The following is a 26,062-nucleotide window of genomic DNA, read 5'->3' as shown; positions in this document are numbered from 1 at the left end:
GTGGGCACCCTTGTCTTTTTCCTGTTCTCAGAGGAATTGCTTTCAGTTTCTTATTAGTTTCAATCTCTTTACTTGTGATTGGTCTATTCAGATTCTCTGTTTCTTCTTGATTCAGTTTTGGGAGGTTGTATGAGTCTAAGAATTTATCCATTTCTTCTAGATTGTCCAATTTGCTGGCATATAGTTTTTTATAGTATTCTCTTATAATCCTTTTGTATTTCTGTGGTATCCATTGTAATTTCTCCTCTTTCATTTCTAATTTTATTTATTTGAGCCTTCTCTCTTTTTTTCTTAGTAAGTCTGGCTAAGGGTTTGTCGATTTCTATTTTCTTAAGGAATGAGCTCTTAATCGATCCTGTTTTTGTTGGTTTCAATTTTATTTATTTCTGCTCTAATTTTTATTATTTCCCTCCTTATGCTGACTTCTGACTTCGTTCTTTTTTTTCTAGTTCTGTTAGGTGTATTTTAAGATTGCTTATTTGAATTTTCTCTTGTTTGTGAAGGTGGGCCTGTATTGCTATGAATTTGCCTCTTAGGAAGGCTTTTTCTGCATCCCATATGAGTTTGTTTGGTCTCTTTTCATTTGTTTCTAGATATTTTATGATTTCTCCTTTAATTTCTTCAATGATCCATTGGTTATTCAGTAGCATGTTGTTTAGTCTCCATATATTTGTGACTTTTCCAGCTTTTTTCTTGTAGTTGATTTCTAATTTCATAGCATTATGGTTGGAAACGATACTTGATATTATTTCAAGCTTCTTAAATCTATTGAGGCTTTCCTTGTTTCCCAACATATGGTCTACCTTTGAGAATGTTCCATGTGCACTTGAGAAGAACGTGTATTCTGCTGTTTTTGGATGGCGTGTTCTACATATATCTGTTAGGTCCATCTGGTCAAGTTTTTTGTTTAATTCCACTATTTCCTTATTGACTTTCTGGCTGGATGACTTATCCACTGATGTAAGTGGGGTGTTAAGTTTCCCTACTATTCTTGTGTTGCTGTTAATTTCTCCTTTTAGGTCTGTTAATAGTTGCTTTATGTACTTTGGTGCTCCTGTGTTAGGTGCATATATATTTATAAGTGTTATGTCCTCTTGGTGGAGTGTCCCTTTATCATTATATATTGCCCCTCTTTGTCTCTCATTGCCTTTTTTGTCTTGAGGTCTACTTTGTCTGATATAAGTATGGCAACATCTGCTTTCTTTTGTTTGCCATTAGCTTGGAGTATCGTCTTTCATCTCTTCACTCTGAGACTGTTTGTCCTTAGACCTGAAATATGTTTCCTGGAGGCAGCATATTGATGGGTTTTGTTTTTTAATACATCCAGCCACTCTGTGTTTTTTGATTGGAGAACTCAATACATTTACATTTAGAGTGATTATTGATATGTGAGGGTATAATAATGCCACTTTATCACTAGTTTTCCGGTTGTTCTGTATTTCCCTTGTTTCTCACCTCATGTATTTCTGACTGCCAATTCAGTTTGGTGATTCTCTATGATGGTTTTCTCAGTTTTCTCTTTATCATTTGTGTCTCTGTTCTGATTTTTTGTTTAGTGGTTACCATGAGGTTTGTATAAAAGATCTTGTAGAGATAGATGAGATAGTCCATTTTCTGATAGCCTCTTATTTCCTTAGTCTAAGCAGGTTCCACCCCTCTCTTCTTCTCTAAGTTATTTTTGTCACAACTTATTCCATTTTGTGTTGAGTTTGTGGTTAAAATGAAGTGATCATAGTTATTATTGATGATTTCCTTTCTTTTATCTTTAACGTTATAATTGTTTGCTAACCTGTTCTGACAGAGAGCTGTGATTTTCTGGTTTTGTCTGCCTATTTATCTCCTTGTTCAAGGCTCTGTTAACCCTTTATTTATTTATTTATTTATTTTCAGGTATGAGGGCCTTCTTGAGCATTTTTTGTAGGGTGGTCTTGTGGTGATGAATTCCCTCAGCTTTTGTTTATCTGGAAAGTTTTTTTTTTTTTTTTTTTAAAGATTTTATTTTTTCCTTTTTCTCCCCAAAGCCCCCCGGTACATAGTTGTGTATTCTTCGTTGTGGGTTCTTCTAGTTGTGGCATGTGGGACGCTGCCTCAGCGTGGTCTGATGAGCAGTGCCATGTCCGCGCCCAGGATTCGAACTAATGAAACACTGGGCCGCCTGCAGCGGAGCGCGCGAACTTAACCACTCGGCCACGGGGCCAGCCCCTGGAAAGTTTTTATCTATCATATCTGAAGGATATTTTCACTGGGTAGAGTATTCTTGGCTGAAAGTTTCTGTCTTTCAGAATTTTGAACATATCATTCCACTCTCTCCTAGCCTGTAAGTTTTCTGCCGAGAAATCAACTGAAAGCCTGATAGGGATTCCTTTGTAGGTTATTTTCTTCTGCCTTGCTGCCCTTAATATTTTTTGTCATTGACTTTTGCCAATTTTACTTATATGCCTTGGAGAAGGTCTTTTTACATTGATGTAATTAGGAGTGCTATTGGCTTCCTTTACTTGTACTTCCAGCTCCTTCCCCAGGTTTGGGAAGCTCTCCGCTATTACCTCTTTAAACAAGCTCTCTGCTCCTTTCTCTCCCTCTTCTCCCTCTGGAATACCTATAGTCCTTATGTTGCATTTCCTAATTGAGTTGGATATTTCTCAAAGAATTTCTTCATTTCTTTTTAGTCTTAGTTCTCTCTTCTCCTCCATTTGAAGCATTTCTATATTTCTGTCCTCTAAGTTGCTAATTCTGTCCTCTATCAGTACTATTACAGATTCCAGATTTTTATCTCATTCATTGTGTTTTTCATCTCCAACATTTCTGATTTTTTTTAGTTTCAGTCTCTTTTGTGACGAATTCTCTGTTCATTAATCCTATTCCTGATTTCATTGAACTATCTTTCTGAGTTTTCTTGTAACTCCTTGAGGGTTTTGTTGTTTTGAGGTTTTTATGGTGAGGAAGATTCCCCCTGAGCTAACATATGTTGGCAATCTTCCCTTTTTTTGCTTGAGGAAGATGAGACCTGAGCTAACATCTATGCCAATCTTCCTCTATTTTGTAAATGGAATGCCTCCACAGCATGGCTGATGAGTGGAGTAGGTCCGTGCCTGGGATCTGAACAAGTGAACACAGGCTGCTGAAGTGGAGTGAGGAACTTTAACCACTCAGCCATGGGGCTGGTTCCTCATGTTTTTGTGATAGCTACTTTGAATTCCCTGTCACTTAGATTGTACATTTCTGTGACTTCAGGATTGATTTCTGGGTACTTGTCATTTTCCTTATGGTCTAGAGCATTAATATACCTCTTCATACTATCTGATGGGGTGCATTTGTGTTGTTGCATAGTGGTAGTATTTGGTTGCAGATTCCACTTGCTGCCACTGGGCAGGGGATGGGATCTGTGTATTGTGAGCCTGTTGTGATCCCTGGCAGCTGTGCCTGTCCTTTTGAAGCTGTGCTAACAGCGCCCATTTACATTTGCCCACTGGCCTCTGCTGTTTTACACATATAGGCACACAGGAGCTCTGTTGGTGGTCCTTTGCTTTGGCCAACCAGTCAAGCTGGTGTGCCAGGTGGGGGAGGGGCACTTTCCTTCACGTGTATGATCCTGGGGGCACTTCTGTTATGTCCTCACTGTCTGCCCTCCTGGGCTGCTTGGCTTGGTGAAGACATCCCCATGATTGCTTAGCCTTCCCATGGGTTGGGAGGCAACTCTGAGAGAGGAGGCATTCCTGCAGAGTGTTGCTCTTTCTCCCCTCTCCTCTTAGAGCCACATGCGGTCCCATGCCCTAGATTACATCTGTTCAGGGAGGGAAAGGAGATCCCCTTACCTCCTTCCACTGCCTCCCAGGGGGCTGAGCACCTCCACCTTCAGACGTACGGCTGCATGGATCTCTCAGACATCTATTGTGTTGTGTGAATGTCCTCTGTTGGTTTATGAGTGTCCTTTTCATTGGATCTTAGCAGGGAGAGTCTAAGGGAAGAGCTCACTCCACCATAATGTGCTGATGTCACTACTCTATTCATACTGTTTTTAAATGCAACTGGCTGTGGAACCTTGGACAAGTTGCATACCCTCTCTGGGCTTCAGTTTCCACATCTGCAAGTTAGAAGTTGAACCAAATGGTCTTCAAAGTCCTTCCCAGCTAAGAGCCTGGTACCAAGTAGGCCTAACCATTAAAGCAGCTTCCTGTGGGTGCGGTGCAGGGCTTTAAGAGTACCTCCTCCTGGGGCCAGCCCAGTGGCGCAGTGGTTAAGTGTGCACATTCTGCTTCTGAGCGGCCCAGGGTTCGCTGGTTCAGATCCTGGGTGCGGACATGGCACCACTTGGCACGCCATGCTGTGGTAGGCGTCCCCCATATAAAGTGGAGGAAGATGGGCACAGATATTAGCTCCGGGCCAGGCTTCCTCAGCAAAACGAGGAGGACTGGCAGTAGATAGCTCAGGGCTAATCTTCCTCAAAAAACAAACAAACAAAAAAGAGTACCGTCTCCCTGACTTGGGACTGGGAAACCCTCTTCAACACGCCCCTCAGAGTGATGGTGCTTTCCCAACTGCAGCCTGCACATGGCCAATTTCACGATAGTTAACGGGCATCTCCCATATTTTAAGTGAAGATAAGCATTCATATTTATGAATAATTATATTTCCTTTTATGAAAATAAGTTTATTCAAATCTTTTGTCCATTTTTCCACTTTATTTTTGTTCTTCTCCTTATTGATTTGTAGGAAAATTTGCTCTTCACTCTGAGTTGCAAATATTTTCCCTGGTTTGCCGTGTCTTTGGATTTTGCTTATGCTGGCTTTTGCCATGCACAAATTTTTATGTTTATATTAATTTACCCATCTCTTACAGCTTTTGGGATTTTTGTCACATTGGAAAGGCCTCACTATCTCTGAGATAAAGAAAAAATTTCCCATGGTTTTTCTTAGTACCCTTAAAGTTTCACTTTTACATTTACATTTCTAATCCATCTGGAATATATTCTGATATAAGGTATGAAGTTTAGATTCAACTATATTTATTCCAGATGGTATCCAATTTTTCCAACTTACTGTACTCTGCATTTTCACTTTCTCTTGTTTAATGTGGGTAATTTTTGGAAAAATGATCTTTTCACAAATTATCCAGCTAGTTAATGACATTTTTCTGGGTCTGCTTTTTCCTACACCATAGCAAAAGGGCAGAACATAAACAGATCTTTCTATATATGTTTTGTAGTAACACCATACAGTCTATGGGAAAAAGAAGCAAATAATTGTTGTTTCTCTGGTCAAGGGGAATGGATGGAATAATCACATGTATTTAAAGAGATTCCAGGTTTTAAAATTTTGTTACAAAAATATTTAAAAATTGAGTTATCATAAAAATCTTGATGACCAAACTATAGCCAGAATTGCTATAACTTATACTATGTAGTTTATACATACTGTATGTAGCTTATTAACTAACCAATATATCATTTTGTGACATCACTTGCAGTGTTTGAATAAAGAAAATTCTAGAACATGCTATCAAGTCTATGGAAAGATATCAAGTCCACAGAAAATCAAAAGCACAAATTGAAGACAAAAGATGATTCTGTGAAAATGTGACATCTATCTAAATGTTTTACGTATCCTAAAACACAGAGAAAATTCTTTAAGTGGAATAATAATAACAGGAAGGAGATAAAAGTCCGTGGAGTATACCTTAAGATACAAGTAAGACAAATAAAGCTCATTAAAATTTTGAAATGATGGTAAGAACAAGATACAGCCTAAAGGGGTAAGGCATGTTACTGTGAACAAGATATAAATCATAAATATATGTTGATTGAAGGAAGAAATAAATAGTCTTATCTTCATGTGACTTCTTTAAATTGACCACACAAAACTTCAAAAATCAATTTTATAAAATATATTTTAGAAATATACAAAAGTCAACTTTAGCATAATTAGGTAGCAAAATAAGATACCTTAGTAGCTCACTTATTACTCCTGTTTAATTTCTTTTTCTTTTTTTTTGCTCAGGACGATCTGCCCTGAGCTACATCTGCTGCCAATCCTCCTCTTTTTTTTGTTTGAGGAAGATTAGCCCTGAGCTAACATCTGTGCCAATCCTCCTCTATTTTTTTGTATGCGGGACGCCTCTACAGCATGGCTGGTGAGTGGAGTAGGTCTGCATCCGGGATCCAAATCTGTGAACCCAGGCCACCAAAGCAAAGCACACAGACTTTAACCACTCTGCCATGGGGCTGAGCCTGCACCTGCTTAAATTTAATATGTAGAAATCAATGATGGTGATTACTCAGACAGTGACTGCATTATCATTAAGATTATTATTGACAAAAGTCCTAAAATGTATGAGAAGTTAATCATATTACACAAGTCAATACATTTAACACTGAAAATTCCTACCTTTCATAAAAATAGCCTATTTTGTGTTAAGTGCAATTCTAGACATTCAAGATCAAATGTGTTAATTGATTAGTAAACAAAAAAATGAATACCACTTTTTGAGAGCTATTTGCTAGGCACTATAACAGATTTTGCATGTTATTATGTAATTTAATTCTTATAACTTATGAAATAGGTACTATTATTTCCCTAATTTTAGATGATAAAACTACAATTAAAGGCTTAGAAACTTGCCTGAAGTTACATAATTAATCACTAAGTAGCATCACTGGTCTTACTTCATAGCTTATGCCCCTAGGCACTATGTAACACTTCACTATAAATGTAGCTAAAAAAAAACTTTATTAGGTATTTTGAGGAATTTAACATTGCTGAACTAAATACAAACTCTATTCAACTGAGAGTAAAATAGCATTTATGTTCAAAACCAAAATTATTCCCTCAAGAGATTAGTATTCAGTATCCTCATTTCAATTGTGCTATTTCTATAAGTTCAAATGTGTTAAAACCTTGAATATATAAAAGGACAGTTAGTATCTCCATTAACCTACGGAAAAATTAACCCAGAATGTAAAATAAGCACCTAAAGTCTTTCCTAGTATTCAGAAACATATGTATTACATATGCAAACACAGGGAAAATCCGAGATTCAGCAAGGACATGTATTGCATATAAAGTGAAAAAAAAATTAACTGCTTAAGGCTCTTATGACAATAAATCTAATTTCCAAAATATAATTTATGATATTGGAAAATGCTACAGAAGTTAATATTTTGAAAACTCAACTGAACATTATAAAAACTACTGAAGTCATAACCATCTTAGATTCTATCTAAGTTTTCCTTATAAAAGGGAACATTTTAAAAAGCATATATAAATAATTGTGTGTGTGTGATATGTTAGTTTTCTAAATACAGCTTCAAATTATCCAAAAGTGCAATCTAAGCCTCTTACTTTCCGTCTTTCAGGTCCATTGAATGCAATATGCCTTGCTTCTTCCACAGTCTCACAGACAAGGCCATTCCCACACACGAACTGAATTACTTTCTTCAGCTGAGGAAACTGAGTCTTTATGACATCTATCATCATCTTACAGCCTTTAATCTCCCTTAATCTTTCATTGATTGGCTTGATCTAAAAGGTTTAAAAAATACTTGATACATTAGACAGATTAAAATGAAAATCAGTTACTCAGTACATTCTTTCTCAAAAAAAATATGTGTGACGGCAAGAGATTAATACTATGCACTTATATACAATAAAAGTTTGACAAGAACCTGATGAACTATATCCCACCATTGGCTCATGTAATATTTTTAAAAAGTACACTTCATCAAAAGCCAGAAGATCCAATTTCCTGATTCAACTCTGTCACTAGTTGGGACAAAGCAATGCATGAGAAGTGCTCCATGTTCTCAAAATCATAAAATCTAGTAGGAGACAAAATCTATTTACATATGTGTCAAAAGAATAACATAACATTATGGAACTCAAAAAATCATTTTAGGCTTAAATGATCAGGAAAGCCTTCAGACCTTCTTTGACATGACTTTTACGTTGGGTCTATAAATAGATCAAAAAAGTGTCTGCAATGCATTACTGAAAAACAGCAAGTAGGATCTTATTTTTGTAAAATAAAAAAAAGCAGGAGCTCTATATACAACCAAAATGTGTGTACATATACATAACTGGGAGTATATATTTATGTAAATTTGTAGGTATGGAAGCAATCTAAAGTAGATACGATTAAGGAACTGGGCATTGAGAAGGGGTAGGAGCATGTCCTTTATATTTCATACACTTCTGTATTAGATTAGATTCTTAAAAAATAGGTGTGCCTTGAAAAAATCTTAAGCATGAAATAAGTAAAACAGGATTTTAATAGGCAAATGAATTAGGTTAAGTAGTTTTAGTGGGCAGCAGGTATAGGCAAAAGTGTGGAAGTACAAAAGGCAAGTCCGGACCATTAGCACCCAGCTAGTGTTTGCTGAGCCCCTCCTCTGTACCAGGCACTGTGCTAGGTGCTCTACATATAATGACTCCTTGCAATAAACCAATAAGGTAAGGAGTAATTCCTTCACTTCACAGATGAAGAAACTGAAGCTCAGAAAAACTGAGAACAAATTAGTGAGAACTAATTGGAAATGGGGCTGAGATTCAAACTCAGGTCAGTCTAACTGTAAGGCATGTGCTCTTAACCACTATACAACCTGCCTGCAGTTTAGGGTCTTGACAGCTGGACCAAGTAGAACATTTTCTTTAAGAGGCAATTAAAAAATCACTGAAGGATATCAATTGCGATAATGACAGAGTTCATGCCTCAGGAATTTAGATTCTGAATACTCTAAGACCTCTCAATACCTATCTCAAGGCTCAAAATGTAGCCTGCTCCATAAAGAGCTGACACATATTTACTGGATCATATATTTACAACTGAGACTCTGGGGTGGCATTTCACCGACAGACTACATGTCTCCTCCATCTCCTATATGTTGCTATAGAACAAAATAAACCGCCGGCTAGTTGGCAGAGAGGTGCACTGCTAGAGCAATGTCCTGAAAGTCATCAAGGTAGACTTACGGCAAAACTAGATTAGGAAGAAATGACATGAAGTCAAGAAAGACAGCACCCACTTGATATTATTCTTTGCCTGCCACTGTATTAACACCAGCCATTTGAATAAACGACTAACTGGCATCCAAGCTATGATTTTTTTCAATCACTACCATAGTTTTAGGCAATAAAAACATACTTTAAAAGACAAGATTTTATCACTTCTAAACAGTAAACATTACAAATTTCTTACATCAAGGTAATCTAGAGCAAGGAATGTCTCAGGTTCAGCTCTTTCCTCCTTCAGAAATCGAATACAATCTCTTGCTACCTTTTCAGACGCTACAACAATGGCAACCATGTACCGACCAAAAAGTTTAGTAACAGCCAGCTGGTATTTCTTATGAATAGGATGACACAGGTCAAGTAGTCTTCCAAACTTAGCAGGTTCCAAAAAATGAGAGAAAAAGAAATACATTAGCGAGGAACATACAATTCATTGTTTTCTAACACCAAGGCAGCAGAGACCAAAAACTAATTTTACAAGACTATAAATATCATAATTCAACAGTCTCATTCAAATGGACATAAGTTTCATTATGAAATATCCATTTAGGTGTGTCACACTTCATTTAAAAAGAGTAATGAGGAGGGGGACTAGCCTTATCAAAGTATTAGAATATCTTACAAAGCTACAGTAATTAAACAGTATTCATCCATTCCTTTATTTATTAAATAAGAATCCATGAGACTCCTGCTACATGCAGGTACTGAGCTAGAAACTGAGTAAAGATTACTGAACAAAAAAGATACTCTGTGACCTGACAGAACTAGTAGGGAAGAAAGACAGAAATAATAATTATAGTATGTACAAAATAAAGTTATAATAGACACTGTGATAAAGCACACAGTGCTCTGAGAGTATATAACAGGGACCAGGTTGACCTGAGAAGTCACGGAAGGCTTCCTACGAAGAAGTGTTATTCGAGCTGAGATCTGAAGAATGGTCAAGAATTAATTAGACTGAAGTTCAAAGTTTCCTAGAAAATGTCAGTATGTCAACTGTCCTGTAGCAATGTTCCCTAGAATATCTGAAGATTCAATTTTATATCTTCAGACTCTGTGTTCATTTGCTTGGTTCTACTTCAGGAATACCAATTTCTTTATGATAGATCATCATTGTCTTTAATATTTATTATCTTGCTTTTTGTTTTTCACTTTGCCATTCACCCATGATTAACTCAAGCCTTACTTCTAGGTCAGTAATTTCATTTTCAGCTGTGTCACGTATTCCTTGCTACTTGAAATTCATTTATTAGCTCAGTAATAATGTATGTTCTTGATTTGTTTTCTTTCTTTCTTTTTTTTGTGGTGAGGAAGATTGTCCCTGAGCTAAGATGTGTGCCAATCTTCCTCTCTTTTGTATACGGGATCCCGCCACAGCATGGCTTGATGAGCGATGTGTAGGTCTGTGCCTGAGATCCAAACCCGTGAATACTGGGCATCCACAGCAGTGTGTGCAAACTTAAGCACTATGCCACGGGGCTGGCCCCTTGATTTGTTATCTTAGCTCTATATTTTCCTTTTTATTTTATTCTGTTTTAGCTCATATTTGAATCTGGTTTTATGAATTCAAGCTCTTATTAAACTGTCCCTAGCATAAAACACTTATGGGGGATTTTGTTCTGTAACCTTCTTTCAGACTAAGATAAATGCTTTCTAACTTATTCTTTCTCTTTATTATTATATGTACCTACAGCTGCCATATCAATTCTTTTCACCGTGCTTATGTTTAATGTGAACAGCTCTGTAGACCTTTTATTTGCTGTGGTGGATAGCTTGTTTTGATTGCCTCACCTAAAACTCAGACGGTTATCTCCTCTGAGCAACAGTTTAACAGACAAGCATTTTCTGTTCTGTCTTCTAAGTATTTTCTGATCTATCTCCTACCACCCAAGGGCTTGGAGGGCAGGGGTAAGTCAGAGCTGAGCTAAGGCTCTGGATGCTTGTTTGAACACCTGAGTTTTGCTTTTTCTTCTGAGCTTTTAATTAAATATCCCATATCAAGCTTCCTCTACCTTAGGGGAGAAGGATAAATCCCATTTTGGGGAGAGGGCTTTGACCTGGCCTCTCAATTTAATGAGAAGCCCTAGAGCCTTCACTTCCATCTAAGAGCATCAGAGCTTCACGTTCCCTGATTCATTAGATTTTTTACTCAAAAAGAAATAAATACATATGAGCTTGCTTCTTGATTGATTACGGGATATTAGGTAAGACTTCTCAGGAATTAAGCAATTTATCAGTTTGCCTACTGCAGAATTAAGAACAAGCAATGCTATATTTCAATCTTTTAAAAAAGTCCTAGACTATTAACATTTTCTCAAGTTTACGGCATTAGATGTATGAGCCCTTTTCTTTGTTTTGTTGTTGAACTAGTTTTTTACTAGTTTTTGTCATTTTGTCTGCTACTGGGGGAAGGATTCTATGATCCAGCCTTACTGCTCCATCATTATTTAGAGGTCAAGACCAAATTTAAGAGTCAGAAGTCAAAAAGATGATGTAAAGGAGAGTAAGATGAGGTGGCCAGAGAGAAAGGGGAAAATCATGAGAGCGTGGTATCATGGAGGCCAGCGGACAGGTGTTTCAAAAAGTGCAAGTGATTAACAGTGACAAATGCTGAAAATACGCCTTCATAAAATAAAGACTGCACAGTGTACACTGGTGTTAGTGGCAAGAGAGTGAGATGCCAGACCCTAATACCAAAGGAAATAATTCTGTGAAGTTAACACCCCAAGCAACAGGTTAGATATTGCTGTACTGGGGCTAACAAAATACACCAGCGATACTAGATGCACAGTCAGATTTAGAGAATAAAATTTCATTGTTTCAAAAGTATACCAACGATATCTGCTGGAAATATTTTAAAAAACTGAAACCATGAAGAATATGAAATTTGAGGCTTTGTGTCTAGGGGGGACCAGACTACTTCACGGCACCTATGTCCTTTGGGGATACTGGCGATAACTTGGACTTTCTGGGTAATGTGTCCATGTCAATGTTTCTCCCCAGTAATTACTTATCTATAGACACTACTGGAAGTTATTTACATTTTACTCCAATTATTTACTATTATATTTTAAATATAAATTATCAAACATAAAACTCAAAATATTTCTGAATAATTTTGCTTTTGCTTCCTAATAATGGTAATTTTTAATCCCAAATAAGAAAGCTTAGCCTTTTTGTTTCAATTAATTATTAATTTCCAATTACCACAGAGTCTGGGTAAAGTCTTTTAAGGTGTTCCAGAACTTCTTCTCTCTTTTGCTGACGTTTTCCCTCATGGCTATCAATTCCAGCATTCTGCAATTCATTTCTAATAAAATTCAGCTCTTCATTAACTTCAGACATTCTTGATTTTGCTTTTTCAATTTCATCCACTAGGGTTTCCTCTTGCTGTTTTTTCTCTTTCAAGCAATCCCTACATAACAATAACAACAACAAATTATATAGCAAAAAGAAAAATCAAAATTTACAAATTACAAGGTACAACATACTCTTGTCTGGCATTGCAGGGGAATGAAATAGAGCTCTATCAATTTTAAATGAGGAAAGATACAATAAAATAAACCTAGCACCAAACATGGGCAAAAGAGATTTTGATCATTCATTGTTGATTCAAAAGATACATATTTCTAGATACCAAAAACATAAGGATAGATCACTATATATATCAGAACGATCATTATGAGCTTAATGATTCAGTAAATGCCAATCAAAAAGAAATTCTTATTGGGAGAATACTTAGGTCGTACTAGCTTTCATGACATGGCTTTTCTTATAAAATATCAATACCAAAAGAAAGCTTTAAGTTTCACTGCTGGTAAACATTTATATTTTCAAAACTTAAATATTTTATTTATTTATGTGGTTAAGTATGAATTTTAACTATCTACAATGAAATGAAAAACAATGAAGAGCAAGAACATTATAATACAGTGGAAGCAGTCATTTGACGAATATACCACAAATATACCAGACCCTTGATGAATATACCACAAATATTCTGCAAGGAATTTTTTTACTATACATACATGCATGTTTTTGTATACTCCTCCAATTTCTCTATTCGTTTTTTATGATCTTCTATTTGTTCTTTTACTTGTTTTAGATTTTCCTAAAACAAAAAATGAAACTTAAAATCAATTACAGCAACTCCAAACAAACAAAACTGATCATTTTTCACTATATACCTAGAACTTACTATAGTATCGTTAAGTTTTAAATTTGAAATATATCAAATATAACTATATAAAAATACTCATAGGGGCTGGCCCCGTGGCCGAGTGGTTAAGTTCGCGCGCTCCGCTGCAGGCGGCCCAGTGTTTCGTTGGTTCGAATCCTGGGCGCGGACATGGCACTGCTCATCAGACCACGCTGAGGCAGCGTCCCACATGCCACAACTAGAAGAACCCACAACTAAGAATACACAACTATGTACTGGGGGGCTTTGGGGAGAAAAAGGAAAACATAAAAAATCTTTTAAAAAAAAAGATCTTTTAGAAATACTCATAAGAGGAAATTTTAATTTTCAAAAGGCAGTATGGTATAGAGCTTTGAGGTTACAAGAATCAGGGTTCAAGGGGCTGGCCCCGTGGCCGAGTGGTTAAGTTCGCGCGTTCCGCTGCAGGCGGCCCAGTGTTTCATTGGTTCGAATCCTGGGCGCGGACATGGCACTGCTCATCAAACCACGCTGAGGCAGTGTCCCACATGCCACAACTAGAAGGACCCACAACGAAGAATATACAACTATGTACCAGGGGGCTTTGGGGAGAAAAAGGAAAAAATAAAATCTTTAAAAAAAATAAAATAAATAAATAAAAAAAAAAGAATCAGGGTTCAAATCCTGGCTCCACAATTTAAGTGATCTCCAGCAAGTTTACTCCGGTAATGTCAAACTCCCAGAGGATTATTTTCAAATATCTATACATAGTTCTTATCTGTCCCTCAAATGAATTCATTCAATAAATATTTATTCACTGGCTACTATGTGCTAGGAACTAGAGAAATAATACTGAACAGGCCTGAGTCCCTGCCCTCAAGGACTAAGATCTGGTGGGAGAGACAATTAAATAAGTAATTTCAGTGGAGCGGCTGTGTGCCATAATAGTTTAGGAACCTATAAGGCAACTTTAGGCTTGTGGGAGAAGCACTTCACAAAAGTCTTGCTCCATTCACTTTATTGCTAAATCCAAGTACTGCAGTAGTCTCCAATTGGCTTGATGTCTTTAACCTTTCCCTTGTCTAATTCATCCTGTGTACCATAGCAAGATTAATCTGTCTTACTCCATTAACTAAGTGATCTAAAACCAAAAATTTACAAAATTTGTGTACAAAAGTAAAAAACATAATTCTTTTTCAGTATACAACAGCAGGAGAGAAGAAATACCATAGTTTTCAAGTGGAAAATGACCAACATATTCCATGAGGATAACTATCTCATTTTAGTCATTTATCACACAAATTCACTGAACAAACATCTACTGTGCTAGGGGCCAGAGTTACAAAATAAGCAAGACATAGTTCCTTTTCTGAAGAAACTCACACATTTTGAAATCAGAGTCCCCATATTGAAATTCTATTATCTCACTGAAGAATTCTATTCAAAGAGGAAAAAACAAGATTAGTTAAGGAGGAATACCAAGTTAAGTTAAGTGGGAACACCTGCCTCTGCCTTTACTGTGGCCACACCCAGGGCTTGTGTCGTGCCAGATGGGCCCCTTTGTCATCATTACTTAACATGCCCGGTAGGTCTCTTCAGGGTCACCACCAGTTATGCAAAGGGCTCAGAACAAACTTCAGACATGGCTCAGGTCAAAGAATAGGCTTTACTGGAGAAAATGTAAAAGACCAGGATCAAGAAGAGAGAAGGTCCTCTTTCCTCTCATCATCCCAAAGGGAGGTGTGTCAGGGTCTGGGTGCACTGCTGGACACATAATGGTGAGTAATCAGATTGCCTTGGTACCAGATATTCCAGATATGAGATGCCAGCTGATCATGCTAGTTGTCTGGGAAAACAAACACTGTGCAGCGATCTTGGGATCAGTGGAAAGTTATAGCCCCTCCTGTCCGGGAAGGGAGTCACTAGTCCTGTGGGGAACTGAATACAGGTACAGATTCCTCCATTTCTCTCCACTCTGACACATTAGGTCTTCTTCTATCAGCGTTTTTGTATTCAAAAGACAACAGCAATTCAGCCAACACTTACTGACATCTACTAAGAACAAGGCTTACAGTGGACACTATTATGAATCCTGCCTTTAAGAAGCTTCCAGTCTAGTGCAGCTATACCAATTAACTACACGTTCTCCAATCTGATAAAAGCCTTTAGATAGATACAGATTAAGAACAAAGAGTGATTAGATGAGGAAGAATTTTCAGGGGTTTTTTGTGGTGGGGTAGGGAGAAAAGAAGGGCCAGGGAAGCCTTTGTGGTCTGGGTAACTACAGAATTTAACATGTAAAGATAAGTAAATTTTTCCAAAATTAGCATGCACAAAGGCAAAAATGTGCAACGAGTATTCATAGAAATCAGTGTATAATTTTATAATTATACATATTATACATATATAATTATACATAAATATGTATAAAATGATACAAATTATACAAGTGTTGTAAAAGTAATTACTGCTGTTACTGCATTTGTTTTTCTCCCTCCACAAAATGTCCTCTCCTCTACTTACCAGATCATCATATACTCCACCTTTCATATTTGTTTGTGTTCATCTGCCAAATCAGAGACTCAAATGAGGGGCAGTACAGTATAGGGGTTAAGAAGATTCATTCTAGAGACAAAGTGTTTGGAATCAAATCCCAATTCCTTCACTTAGTAGTTTAGTCAAGTTAACTTAACCATCTTGTGCCTCAATTCCTTCATCTGTAAATTCATTAATTCAACAAATAGTTATTGATTATCTGCTCTAGATAAAGAACTATTCTAAGAGTGTGGGAGGCATCAGTGAACAAATCAGACAAACATCCTGCTCATGTGGAGTTCACGTTCTAGAGGGAGAAGGCAGACAACTACAGTAAGTAAATTAAATCGCACGTCAGGAGATAAACGCCACGGGAAAACAGAGCCACGGTAAGGGGAGCGGAAGTGCAGTGGGGACTAAAATTTTAAGTAGGGTAGTCAGGGCAGGCCTCATTGAGAAGGCAACATTTGAACAAAGACTTGCAGGAAGTGAGGGAGTTAAAAATGAAGAAATGTAGGGAAAGCATGTTCCAGGCAGAGGAATAACCAGTGCAAAGGCCCTAAGGCAGAAATATGTCTGATGTGTTCCAGAAGGCCAGTACAGCTAGACCACAGAGAACAAGAGGGAGAATAGAAAAGAAGGAGGTTTGAGATGTAAATTGAGGTGGGAGGAGCAAGCAGATCAGGCAGGTCCACGTAGGGCACTCAAGGACTTTGACTTAAACTTTCTGTGCGATGAGGAGCCACTGGCAGACTTCAAAAAGAACACGTTTCAAGATCTGACTTAGATAAAAGCATCACTTTGGCTGCTGTGCTCAGCCTATTGTGGAGAGACAAAAGTGGGAGCAGGGAAACTCAGTAGGATACTACAGTGCTCTAAACAAATAGGTTGGTGACTTGGACCAGGGTGATAGCAGTAGAAGAGGAGAGAAGTGATCAGATTTTTGGTATTATTTTGAAGATGGAGCCAACAGAATTTCCTAAAAGAGTCAAAGATAGCCTCTAAGGTTTCTGGCCTGAGCAACCAGTAAATTAAATTGTCATCACCTGAGATGGGACAGACTGTGCATGAGGCACATTTGGGTGTGAAGATCAAAAGTTTTCTTTGGGACTTAAGTTTGAGATGTCTATTCAACATCCAGAATAGAGATGCTGAGCAAGCAGCTGAATACACAAAGTTGGAGTTTAGAAGGTCTGAGCTAGAAATACAAATTTGGGAGTCATCAGCAGATGGATAGTTAAAAGCTATGAGATTATTGATCACCAAGGCAGAAAGTAGAACAGAGAAACAACCAGGATGAGAACATAACAATATTAATATCTACTCATAAGGTTGTTTGAGGATTAATTGGGTTTACAACAGTGCTGTAAACATGGTATATACAGGTATGTACAAATAAACACTACATTATAGTGATATTATTGTTGTTATTCCTGGAAAATGTCAGATCCATTTCTAGAGAGAGATTTCATTTTGAAATCCCAGCCCTCAGTTCCTTCATCTGTACCTCAGATGAAGTGTATGACTGACTGCCCCTACAGTATTGCTGTGAGATGTAAAGGAGTCTAGCAAATGTAAAGTGCCTAGCAAAGTAATCAATAAACATTTTTTCCTCTAAATTCCAAATATTCATTTATAAATCAAATATATATATAATTCAGAACAATTTCCCCTTACAATTCTTATTAGAAATGGTGGTCACATTTTCAGAATGGCCCATAGACTCCACAATATGATAATTTGATATTATTGCCGAATGTGCAATAATAATTATTTTACAGCCCAATTCTCAGTCTTTAGAAAAGAAGGTCATGGACATGAAAGGGAAACACCAGATGCTTGGTCTATTATCACACTCACTTTCACCTTGTTCAACCTGCCCATCACTATGAGGTGGACATAGCTATCCTCATTGTACAAATGAAGAGATCAAAGCCCAGAGAAGTTAAATTAGTTATTTACCTAGATTACACAGGTCAGTGAGAGAACAAGACGGGCTGGGAGCCAGGTCTGCCTTACGCTCAGGCAGAACACTACGATGTCTTGGTGGTAATTTCCCATGTAGGCTATCAAGCTCCTCTCAGTCTATGTCCTTTCCAAAAGACTTTGCGCTCATGTCTGTTGATATATTCATTTGTTTTTTTCCTTTGTCTATCCTCCCTCCAACCCCCCGGACTAAAATACATGTAAGAACAGAGACTGTATCACCTGCCCATGCCTATCACTCTGTAAATACACAGAAAATGCTTATTGAATACATGAATGAAGGCACTGTCTATTTATATCTTAGACCATGAAAGAGCACCCAAATGATACTAAGTGGCGCAATAGGTAATCCAAAATTTTTTTGTTAATTGCTTATGTCTGATGAAAATCCACTTACATATTTAAAAGCTAATACAGAGGGGAAACAAAATTTTACTGAAAATAATTCTAAATCATTACGATACAAACCAAGGTACCTGAACTTCTTTGTGCCTCCTCTTTTCAAATGCCAGTCTTTCTTCATCAGCCTTCTGCTCCCACTGCAGGTTTTTCAGCTGTTGGGTCATTATAGCCACTCTCCTCCTTACTTGCTCCTTAAGTTCCTTATAGCGATCCAGCTATGTAAAGAGGATTTAAACATTGCTAACTCTCTTGAGAAGCACGAGACGAAACTCTTTATATGACAGCCTTTACTAAAAGATGAATAAACTTACCAAAAGTACATTTTATATAATTACATCACAATTGGCTATATTCTACAGGTAAGATAATGTGAACACAAAATGAACATCTTATTTAAAACCGTTTATTTAGATAGATCAATAAGGTATTCAAAACCAACTCTATAAGGTCTCTGTAAGAAATTCTTAAAAAAGAAAGGAGATTGAAACGCAGTAACAGTCCAAAAGCAAGAGGAGTTCAGAGAAAATTATGTAGTTTTTCTATTTATATAGTCACAATTATTTTAGTATATATATTGTGATATAAGATTATCATAAAAATAATGAGAGAGGGGCCGGCCTGGTGGCGTAGTGGTTAAGTTTACACACTCTGCTTCAGCAGGCCAGGGTTCACAGGTTTGGATCCTCAGGCGTGGACCTACACAATGCTCATCAAACCATACTGAGGCGGCATCCCACATACAAAATGGAGGAAGACTGGCACACATGTTAGCTCAGGGACAATCTTCCACAGGCAAAAAGAGGAAGATTGGCAACAGATGTTAACTCAGGGCCAATCTTTCTCACCAATGTTTGCCACAAAAAAAAAGAAAAGGAAGAGATAAATGATAAAATTTAATTGAGAGAATGTTTAAAAACTCTGAATTACAAATTTTTGGATGTCCATCAATTTATTACAATTAAATCTTAAATAGTAAAACGGATATTAATTCATCACTTAACGTTTTAAATCACCTTAAGTAATAATTTCCCTCCTGTCAATTAAGCGATTATGTTTCTTCAAAGCCAAATATATCTGACTCTCAAGTTTTTATAATATTCATGAGACAAAAAAATGATTACCTTAAAAACGTAATACAACTATCTAACTTTTATTACAAAACAATACCATATAATTTTGTTGAAGTATTTTCTATGACTTTAACTCATAAATGTTATAATGGCATCTATTCTTATAAAAGAAAAATAGCCTAAAGATTAAATTTAGATTCTGTATACAAGCTGAATATTTAAATCCACATAATTCAGATTCTAAAGACAATCTCTTAAAATATCAGAAACAGAGGTCACTCTAATTTTTTTCAAACTAAAAGGAGCAGCTGAAACAATAGAAACAGAAGATTTCCCATATGTTGACTTTTTCACCTGACTGGCTTCTAGTTCAATGTCTCGCCCTTTACGTAAGATTTCCTCCTCAATCTGCTTTTCAAAACTTCTCCATGCACCATCTAAATCAACCAGCTCCGTCTCCAGGGCTTTTATGTCATCTTCCTGTTTAGAACATTGTTTTTCACTGTCCTTTATTGATTTCTTAGCCAGATCTAATTTCTTGAGGTGGTAAGAAGTGTTTTCTTTGGCTTTAATATACTGAGGTCTCTTCTGATTTAAAAGTGCTTCAAGAGATCTAAAAAGAAAAATAAAGTTTGCTTTAAAGGAAATTAAACTTTATAATATACAAAGGGAAAATGTTCTTTTGATCAAATCATACATTTAAAAATAAATTCTAAAAATTGACTTTCAGAGACTGCAAGCAGATCAGTGGTTGCCAGAGGTTGGGGGCGAGGATTGCACAGGTGAAGCATAGGGGAATTTTTTAAGAGTGGTAAACTACTCTGTATGATGCTATAATGGCGGACACATGACATCAGCATTTGTCAAAACCTACAGAACTTTACAGCACCAAAAGTGAACATCAACGTATGCCAATTTTAAAAAATCACTTAGGAGGCCAAGGGATCCTAAATGCAACACAAAATGTGACAAAAGAATCTAATTCTATTACAAATGTATGGAACAATCTTACTTAAGGAGGTAGAGGGAAAAGGTGCTAACCTAAGTAACTTTGGACATGAGTGGAGTCTATAACCTAAAAGAAGAAGCAGCTACACATAAGCATTGTACTCTAGTTGGCAGAGATAGTTCCCATGAGAGTATGTGTGAACAATTCTGATATTGCCATATATGATGACCGGAATTGAACAATTAAGCAAATGGATGGCAGACTGTGGAAGCCAGGTTTCTCACTGTTGGAATAGGAGGTTATAGATAAGGAAGCAAAGGTCAACATCAACAGTGACATCATGTTGATATGTTAGATAGATGATATGTCACATAACATATATGCTATATTGACATCCCTGATACACTGTGATAAGAATGGCATTTTACCTCTTGTTAAAATGGTCTTGGTAATGGTCTTCCTCTCCAAAACCCACAAACCCTGTCTAATTATGAGAAAACTATCAGAGAAATTGCAACCAAGGGACACTCTACAAAATACCTGATCAGTACTCCCCAAAACTGTCAAAGTCATCAAAAATGAGAAAAGTCTTAAGAAACTGTCACAGCCAAGAGGAGACTCTGGAGACATGATGACTAAATGTAATATGGTATTCTGGATCAGAAGAAGTACATTAGGCAAAAATTATAAAAATATGAATAAAGGATGGACTTTAATTAATAGTAATGTATCAATACTGGTCCATTAATTCTGACAAATGTATCATACTAATAATGTAAGATGGTATTAGTAGGAGAAATTGAGTGTGAGGAATATGAGAACTCTCTGTAACATTTTTATAATTTTTCTGTATATCTAAAATATTCCAAAGTAAAAAGTTTATTTAAAAAATCATCTTCCAAAGTGTCACTTATATTTTTATTTTCTCTATCAAACTATATAAAATCCAACTGTTAATATCTATTTTTTAAAACTCACTTTAATTCTTTTTCTGTTTGTTGCAGTTGTCTAGTTAGCATTCCATGTTCCTTTTTCTTGGCTTTAACTATGTTCTCATGATGAGAAAGAGACTCTTTTGTGATACTCAAATCCCTATTCACATGCTCTAACTCAGTGTTCAGAAGATGGATTTTTTTCTCATTATGATATAGTTGGAAAAGCTGCAGTTGTATCTTGTTCATTTTCAGCTCTTCGAGGAGACTCTGGTAACGTTCTGCCTATAAAACAGTACATGTCAATAACAGTTAAAAGGGAGTATACTTAAGTTGACCTTTCAGAAACTTAGCTATAGTACCAACAAATGATGTCTGATGAATTTTTATTTATGTCATTAAGAAACAGTATTTGTGCCCAAAGTAGCATTATTTGGAGAAGGTTCCTGGATACACTTCTAAAATAAACCAGAAACAGGTAAACAACTTTATATTCGTGCACTGAGTGGTATAGTGGTAAGAATAATGAAGTGGTACCCACTAACCTGGGTCCTTGTCCCATTTCTGTCTTGACTTCAGAGTTTAGCAAGCCCATTAACATTTCTGATATCTGCTTCCTCATTTGTAAACTGAAGGAAGTTATATGACTTGTAAGGTCTCTAGCAACTTTAAATTCAATGATTCCAGGTAAAATTACTACTATAGGATGTAACTTTCCTACTAATAGAACTAACAGGACTATTAAAATTCTAAATTATATGTGAAATGGAAGAATTTCCTTAGCATTTGTACTATTAATAAAGGAATAAAAGAATGGGCTGTCTTGAGAGAGCTCCTAATCAATGAAGTATTCCAGTAACAGGTAAACAGCCATCTGTCAGGATATTGCAAAAAATAATTAGGAAGTTGGAGTATTCAAACTGTCATTGTAATTTTTAAAGTTCTGCAATTCTACATTTCTGTAAGCTGTCTCAGTATAAGTACTACAGTCTGACTTTCACTGATGTCTCCCCTTTCCACTGACAAAACCAAGGACACACACACATGTAAAAATATAAAAAAACAGAGAAACATCATTAACAAGGAACAGATCCATCTTTCATTTATTTCTTCAAATATTTATTGACTACCTACTATGTGCCAGGCCCTGTTCTATGTGCTGGGAATATAGTGGGGAACAAGTGCCTGCTCTTGTAAGCTTACAGTCGAGTTATTTTAAGGGGGAGGAAAGAAGAGGAGGCAGAGAGTAAACAAGCAAACAAATAATAAATAAGATCATTTCATACAGCAACAGAGACTACAAGGGAAACAAAACAGAGCAATGCGAAAGGACCAGGGAGGAGGTAGTAATTTGGACTGGGGGCGTGGACAGCAACTATCTGCCTGAGAAAATGGCTTTTTTACGAAAACTTGAATGAAATCATCAGCCAAGTAAAAATGAGGCAGACAGCTATCTAGACAGAGGAAACAGCAAAAGCTCCAGGCTAGAAGGGAGTGTGGTGTGTTCAATAAATAATAAAGGTCAATGTGGTAGGCAACTAGAGAAAGTTAAAGCTAGAGAGGTGAGTGAGGGCCAGATCAGTAGGCTGAATAGCGAGATGAGATTCTAAGCACAGTGTGAAGCTCTGTACTAGAAGAGGTTTTATGTAAGAGAAAAAAATTGATTCACATTTGAAAAAGATCACTGTAAACGCAAACAATTATCAACCATATACAAGGCAGTAAACGAGGCATTGTGAAGGGCACCAAGAAACACCACAGAAGAGCATTTGCAAAGAGTGGCCATGGCCTCCTTAGGATTCCCAACACCCTTTGACTGAGTCCCTGAGGTCAAAACTATTTTCATAATATTACTAAATCAATGGTGGGTAAAGCTGCTAGGCCTCAGCACAAATAAGATTTAACACAAAAGCAGATATAAGAATGCATCTGGGGGCTGGCCCCGTGGCCGAGTGGTTAAGTTCGCGCGCTCCGCTGCAGGCGGCCCAGTGTTTCGTTGGTTCGAATCCTGGGCGCGGACATGGCACTGCTCATCAAACCACGCTGAGGCAGCGTCCCACATGCCACAACTAGAAGGACCCACAACGAAGAATACACAACTATGTACCGGGGGGCTTTGGGGAGAAAAAGGAAAAAATAAAATCTTTAAAAAAAAAAAAAAAAAAAAGAATGCATCTGTCTTCTATTAAGCCAGATATTAATGAGATTATAAAAATGTAAAACAATGCCACCCGACTAATTATATTTAGTTTTAGAAAATGAAGTTGTCTTTCATAAAAACATGTTTTTTGTTTTTTTGAGGAAGACTAGCCCTGAGCTAACATCTGCTGCCAATCCTCCTCTTTTGCTGAGGAAGACTGGCCCTAAGCTCACACCCGTGCCCACCTTCCTCTACTTTATATGTGGGACGCATGCCACAGCATGGCTTGCCAAGTGGTGTCATGTCCACACCCAGGACCCGAACCAGTGAACCCCAGGCCACGAAAGTGGAACGTGCGCACTTAACTGCTGCGCTACCGGGCCGGCCCCCAAAATACGTTATTTATGTAAACATGTAATGAGTTTATTATTTTTACACTCATCATTAAAATATACTTAAAAATTTCTCAGTTTTAATTTCAAATACAATAAATGTTGATAGATATAACCCACATGAACAGAAACTCTTTGGAGTCCTCAATAATTTTTAAGAGTATAATTGTCTTGTCTTGGAGAACAAGATCCAAAAGTTTGAGAGTCTCTGCCATATAAGATATAAACCCTTCAAGCTTATTTTCAATTGGGAAAATCAGACATTTTTTTAGATCAGGTGAAAAAGAACCCAAACAGTGGAAAATATATCAAAAAGTTTATATTTAATGAATATTGGGCCTCATCTGTCTTTTATTATTAAAAGAATATTTTTCGTAACATCAAGCCAATACCTAGTAATTCTAATAAACAGAAAGTTTTTGTATCCAACACTTAATTGGTTACATCTTCATGACACCTTACCTCTTCTTTCTCTAATTTTGCATGTTTTCGCTCTGCAGCTACATTTTTTTTCTTATTAAAATTAAACTGTGCGTCCTCTTCAGCTTTCTGTAACTTTCTTTTCTTTTCCTCATATTCTCCTACAAGCTCTCCTGAAGTGCTGATTTCCTCAAAAAACTGGGTTCTTTCTTTGGGTTTTTTCATTGAAATCAACTCTACAGTTCCCTTTTAAAAACAGTAAAGCACACCAACATATAAAATATAGTGATGAATTTTCAAAATCATGAATGAAATAAACTACTACACCTACTTACCTGAAAAACTAGACAGTTCTGTGCTTTGACTATAATACCTATCTTTTCCAACTCTGCTATGTAAGCAGAACGACTCACAGGATTATCATTAAAACGAAATTCTGAGCATCCCCCTAAAATACAAGAATTAAGGCTATTATAGGAAGTATAAACACCAGATATATATCAACAACTATTGAAAGTTTAACAAAATTATTTTTCTTATTGAAATGGCCAGTTACGTAATAATACACGTTAATAAATGCATTTAATCAGTCAACAAATAGTGAGTGTCTGTCTACTATATGCCAAGGAATATTCCACAGCAGTGAACAAAACAGATGAAAGTGTGATCTCAAGGAGCTTATATTCTAGTAATGGACACAGACAAAAATGAGATACATAAGTAGAATAAATATCATGTGAGAAAGTGTTAAGCATTAAGGAGTAAAATAGAGCTGAGAAAGGGGTACAAAAGTTTCGGTGTATAGGGAACAGGCATTGCAATTTTAAATAGAATGGTGCTATTGTCTGAATGTTTATGTCTCCCCTAAATTCATATGTTGAAATCCTAAGCCCCAAAGATGATGGTATTAGTAGGTGGGGCCTTTGAGAAGTGATTCGGTCATGAGAGTGAAACCCTCGTGCATGGTATTAGTGCTTTCATAAAAGAGACCCCCCCCAGAGTTGCCTAGTCCCTTTCACCATGTGCAAATACAATGAGAAGTCTGCAACCTGGAAGAGAGCCCTCATTTGACCACGTTGGCACCCTGATCTTAGACTTGTAGCTTCTAGAACTGTGAGAAATAAATTTCTACGGTTTATAAACTCCCTAGTCTGTAGCATTTTGTTATAGCAGCCCAAACAGACTAAGACAGATTGGCTAGGAAGAACAACAAAACTGGAGGCGTCACACTTCCTGATCTGAAAATATATTACAAAGCTACAGTAATTGAAACAGCATGGTACTGGCATAGAAAGAGACACATAGACTAATGGAACAGAATAGAAAGTCCAGAAAGAAATCCATGCATCTACGGTCAACAGATCTTCAACAAAGTGCCAAGAACACATAATGGGGAAAAGATAGTCTCTTCAATAAATAGTGTTGGGAAAATTGTATACCCACGTGCAGGAGGAAATTGGACCCTTATCTCATACTATATATAAAAATTAACTAAAAATATATTAAAGACTTAAATGTAAGACCTGAAGCTGTAAAACTACTAGAAGAAAACATATGGAAAAAGTTTCTTGACGCTGCTCTGCACAACAATTTTTTTGGATATGATATCAAAAGCACAAGTAACAAAAGCAAAAATGGACACGTAGGATTGCATCAAACTAAAAACCTTCTGCACAGCAAAGGAAACAATCAACAGAGTGAAAAGGCAACTTACAGAATGGGAGGAAATTTTTTCAAACCAGATATCTGACAAGGGACTAATATCCAAAATATATAAGGAGCTCAATAGCAAAAAACCAAACAACCTAATTTAAAAACGGGCAAAGGGCCTGAATAGATATTTCTCAAAAGATCACACACAAATTGCCAACAGGTATATGAAAAGGTGCTCAGTATCAGGAATCATCAGGGAAATGCAAATCGAAACCACAACTGGGTATCAATACACTCCTATTAGAATTAAAAAGACAAAAGGCAAGTATTGGTGAAGATGTGAAAAAAGGGAACCTTTGCACCTTGTTGGCGGGAATATAAATTGGTATAGCCATTATGGAGAACAGTATAAAGGTTCCTCAAAAAA

At 36.8% G+C, this 26,062-nt stretch overlaps 1 protein-coding gene across 1 annotated transcript in view; it reads right to left on the bottom strand.

Annotated features, from left to right (window-relative positions):
- The window catches only part of SMC1B (structural maintenance of chromosomes 1B), a 77,702-nt gene that overhangs the window by 37,026 nt on the left and 14,614 nt on the right, over positions 1–26,062 (bottom strand). Inside the window, exons 3-11 of the mRNA XM_070506734.1 lie at positions 24,318–24,430; positions 24,025–24,228; positions 21,077–21,315; positions 19,504–19,762; positions 18,154–18,294; positions 13,029–13,111; positions 12,208–12,415; positions 9,188–9,373; positions 7,336–7,515 (exon numbers count right to left, since the gene is read on the bottom strand). Coding sequence (XP_070362835.1) covers positions 7,336–7,515; positions 9,188–9,373; positions 12,208–12,415; positions 13,029–13,111; positions 18,154–18,294; positions 19,504–19,762; positions 21,077–21,315; positions 24,025–24,228; positions 24,318–24,430 — 1,613 coding nt within the window. The remainder of the gene's footprint in view (positions 1–7,335; positions 7,516–9,187; positions 9,374–12,207; positions 12,416–13,028; positions 13,112–18,153; positions 18,295–19,503; positions 19,763–21,076; positions 21,316–24,024; positions 24,229–24,317; positions 24,431–26,062) is intronic.

This window comes from Equus asinus, chromosome 4, assembly GCF_041296235.1.
Source record: "Equus asinus isolate D_3611 breed Donkey chromosome 4, EquAss-T2T_v2, whole genome shotgun sequence".
Lineage (NCBI taxonomy): Eukaryota > Metazoa > Chordata > Mammalia > Perissodactyla > Equidae > Equus > Equus asinus.
This window is presented reverse-complemented; position numbering and strand designations above follow the sequence as displayed.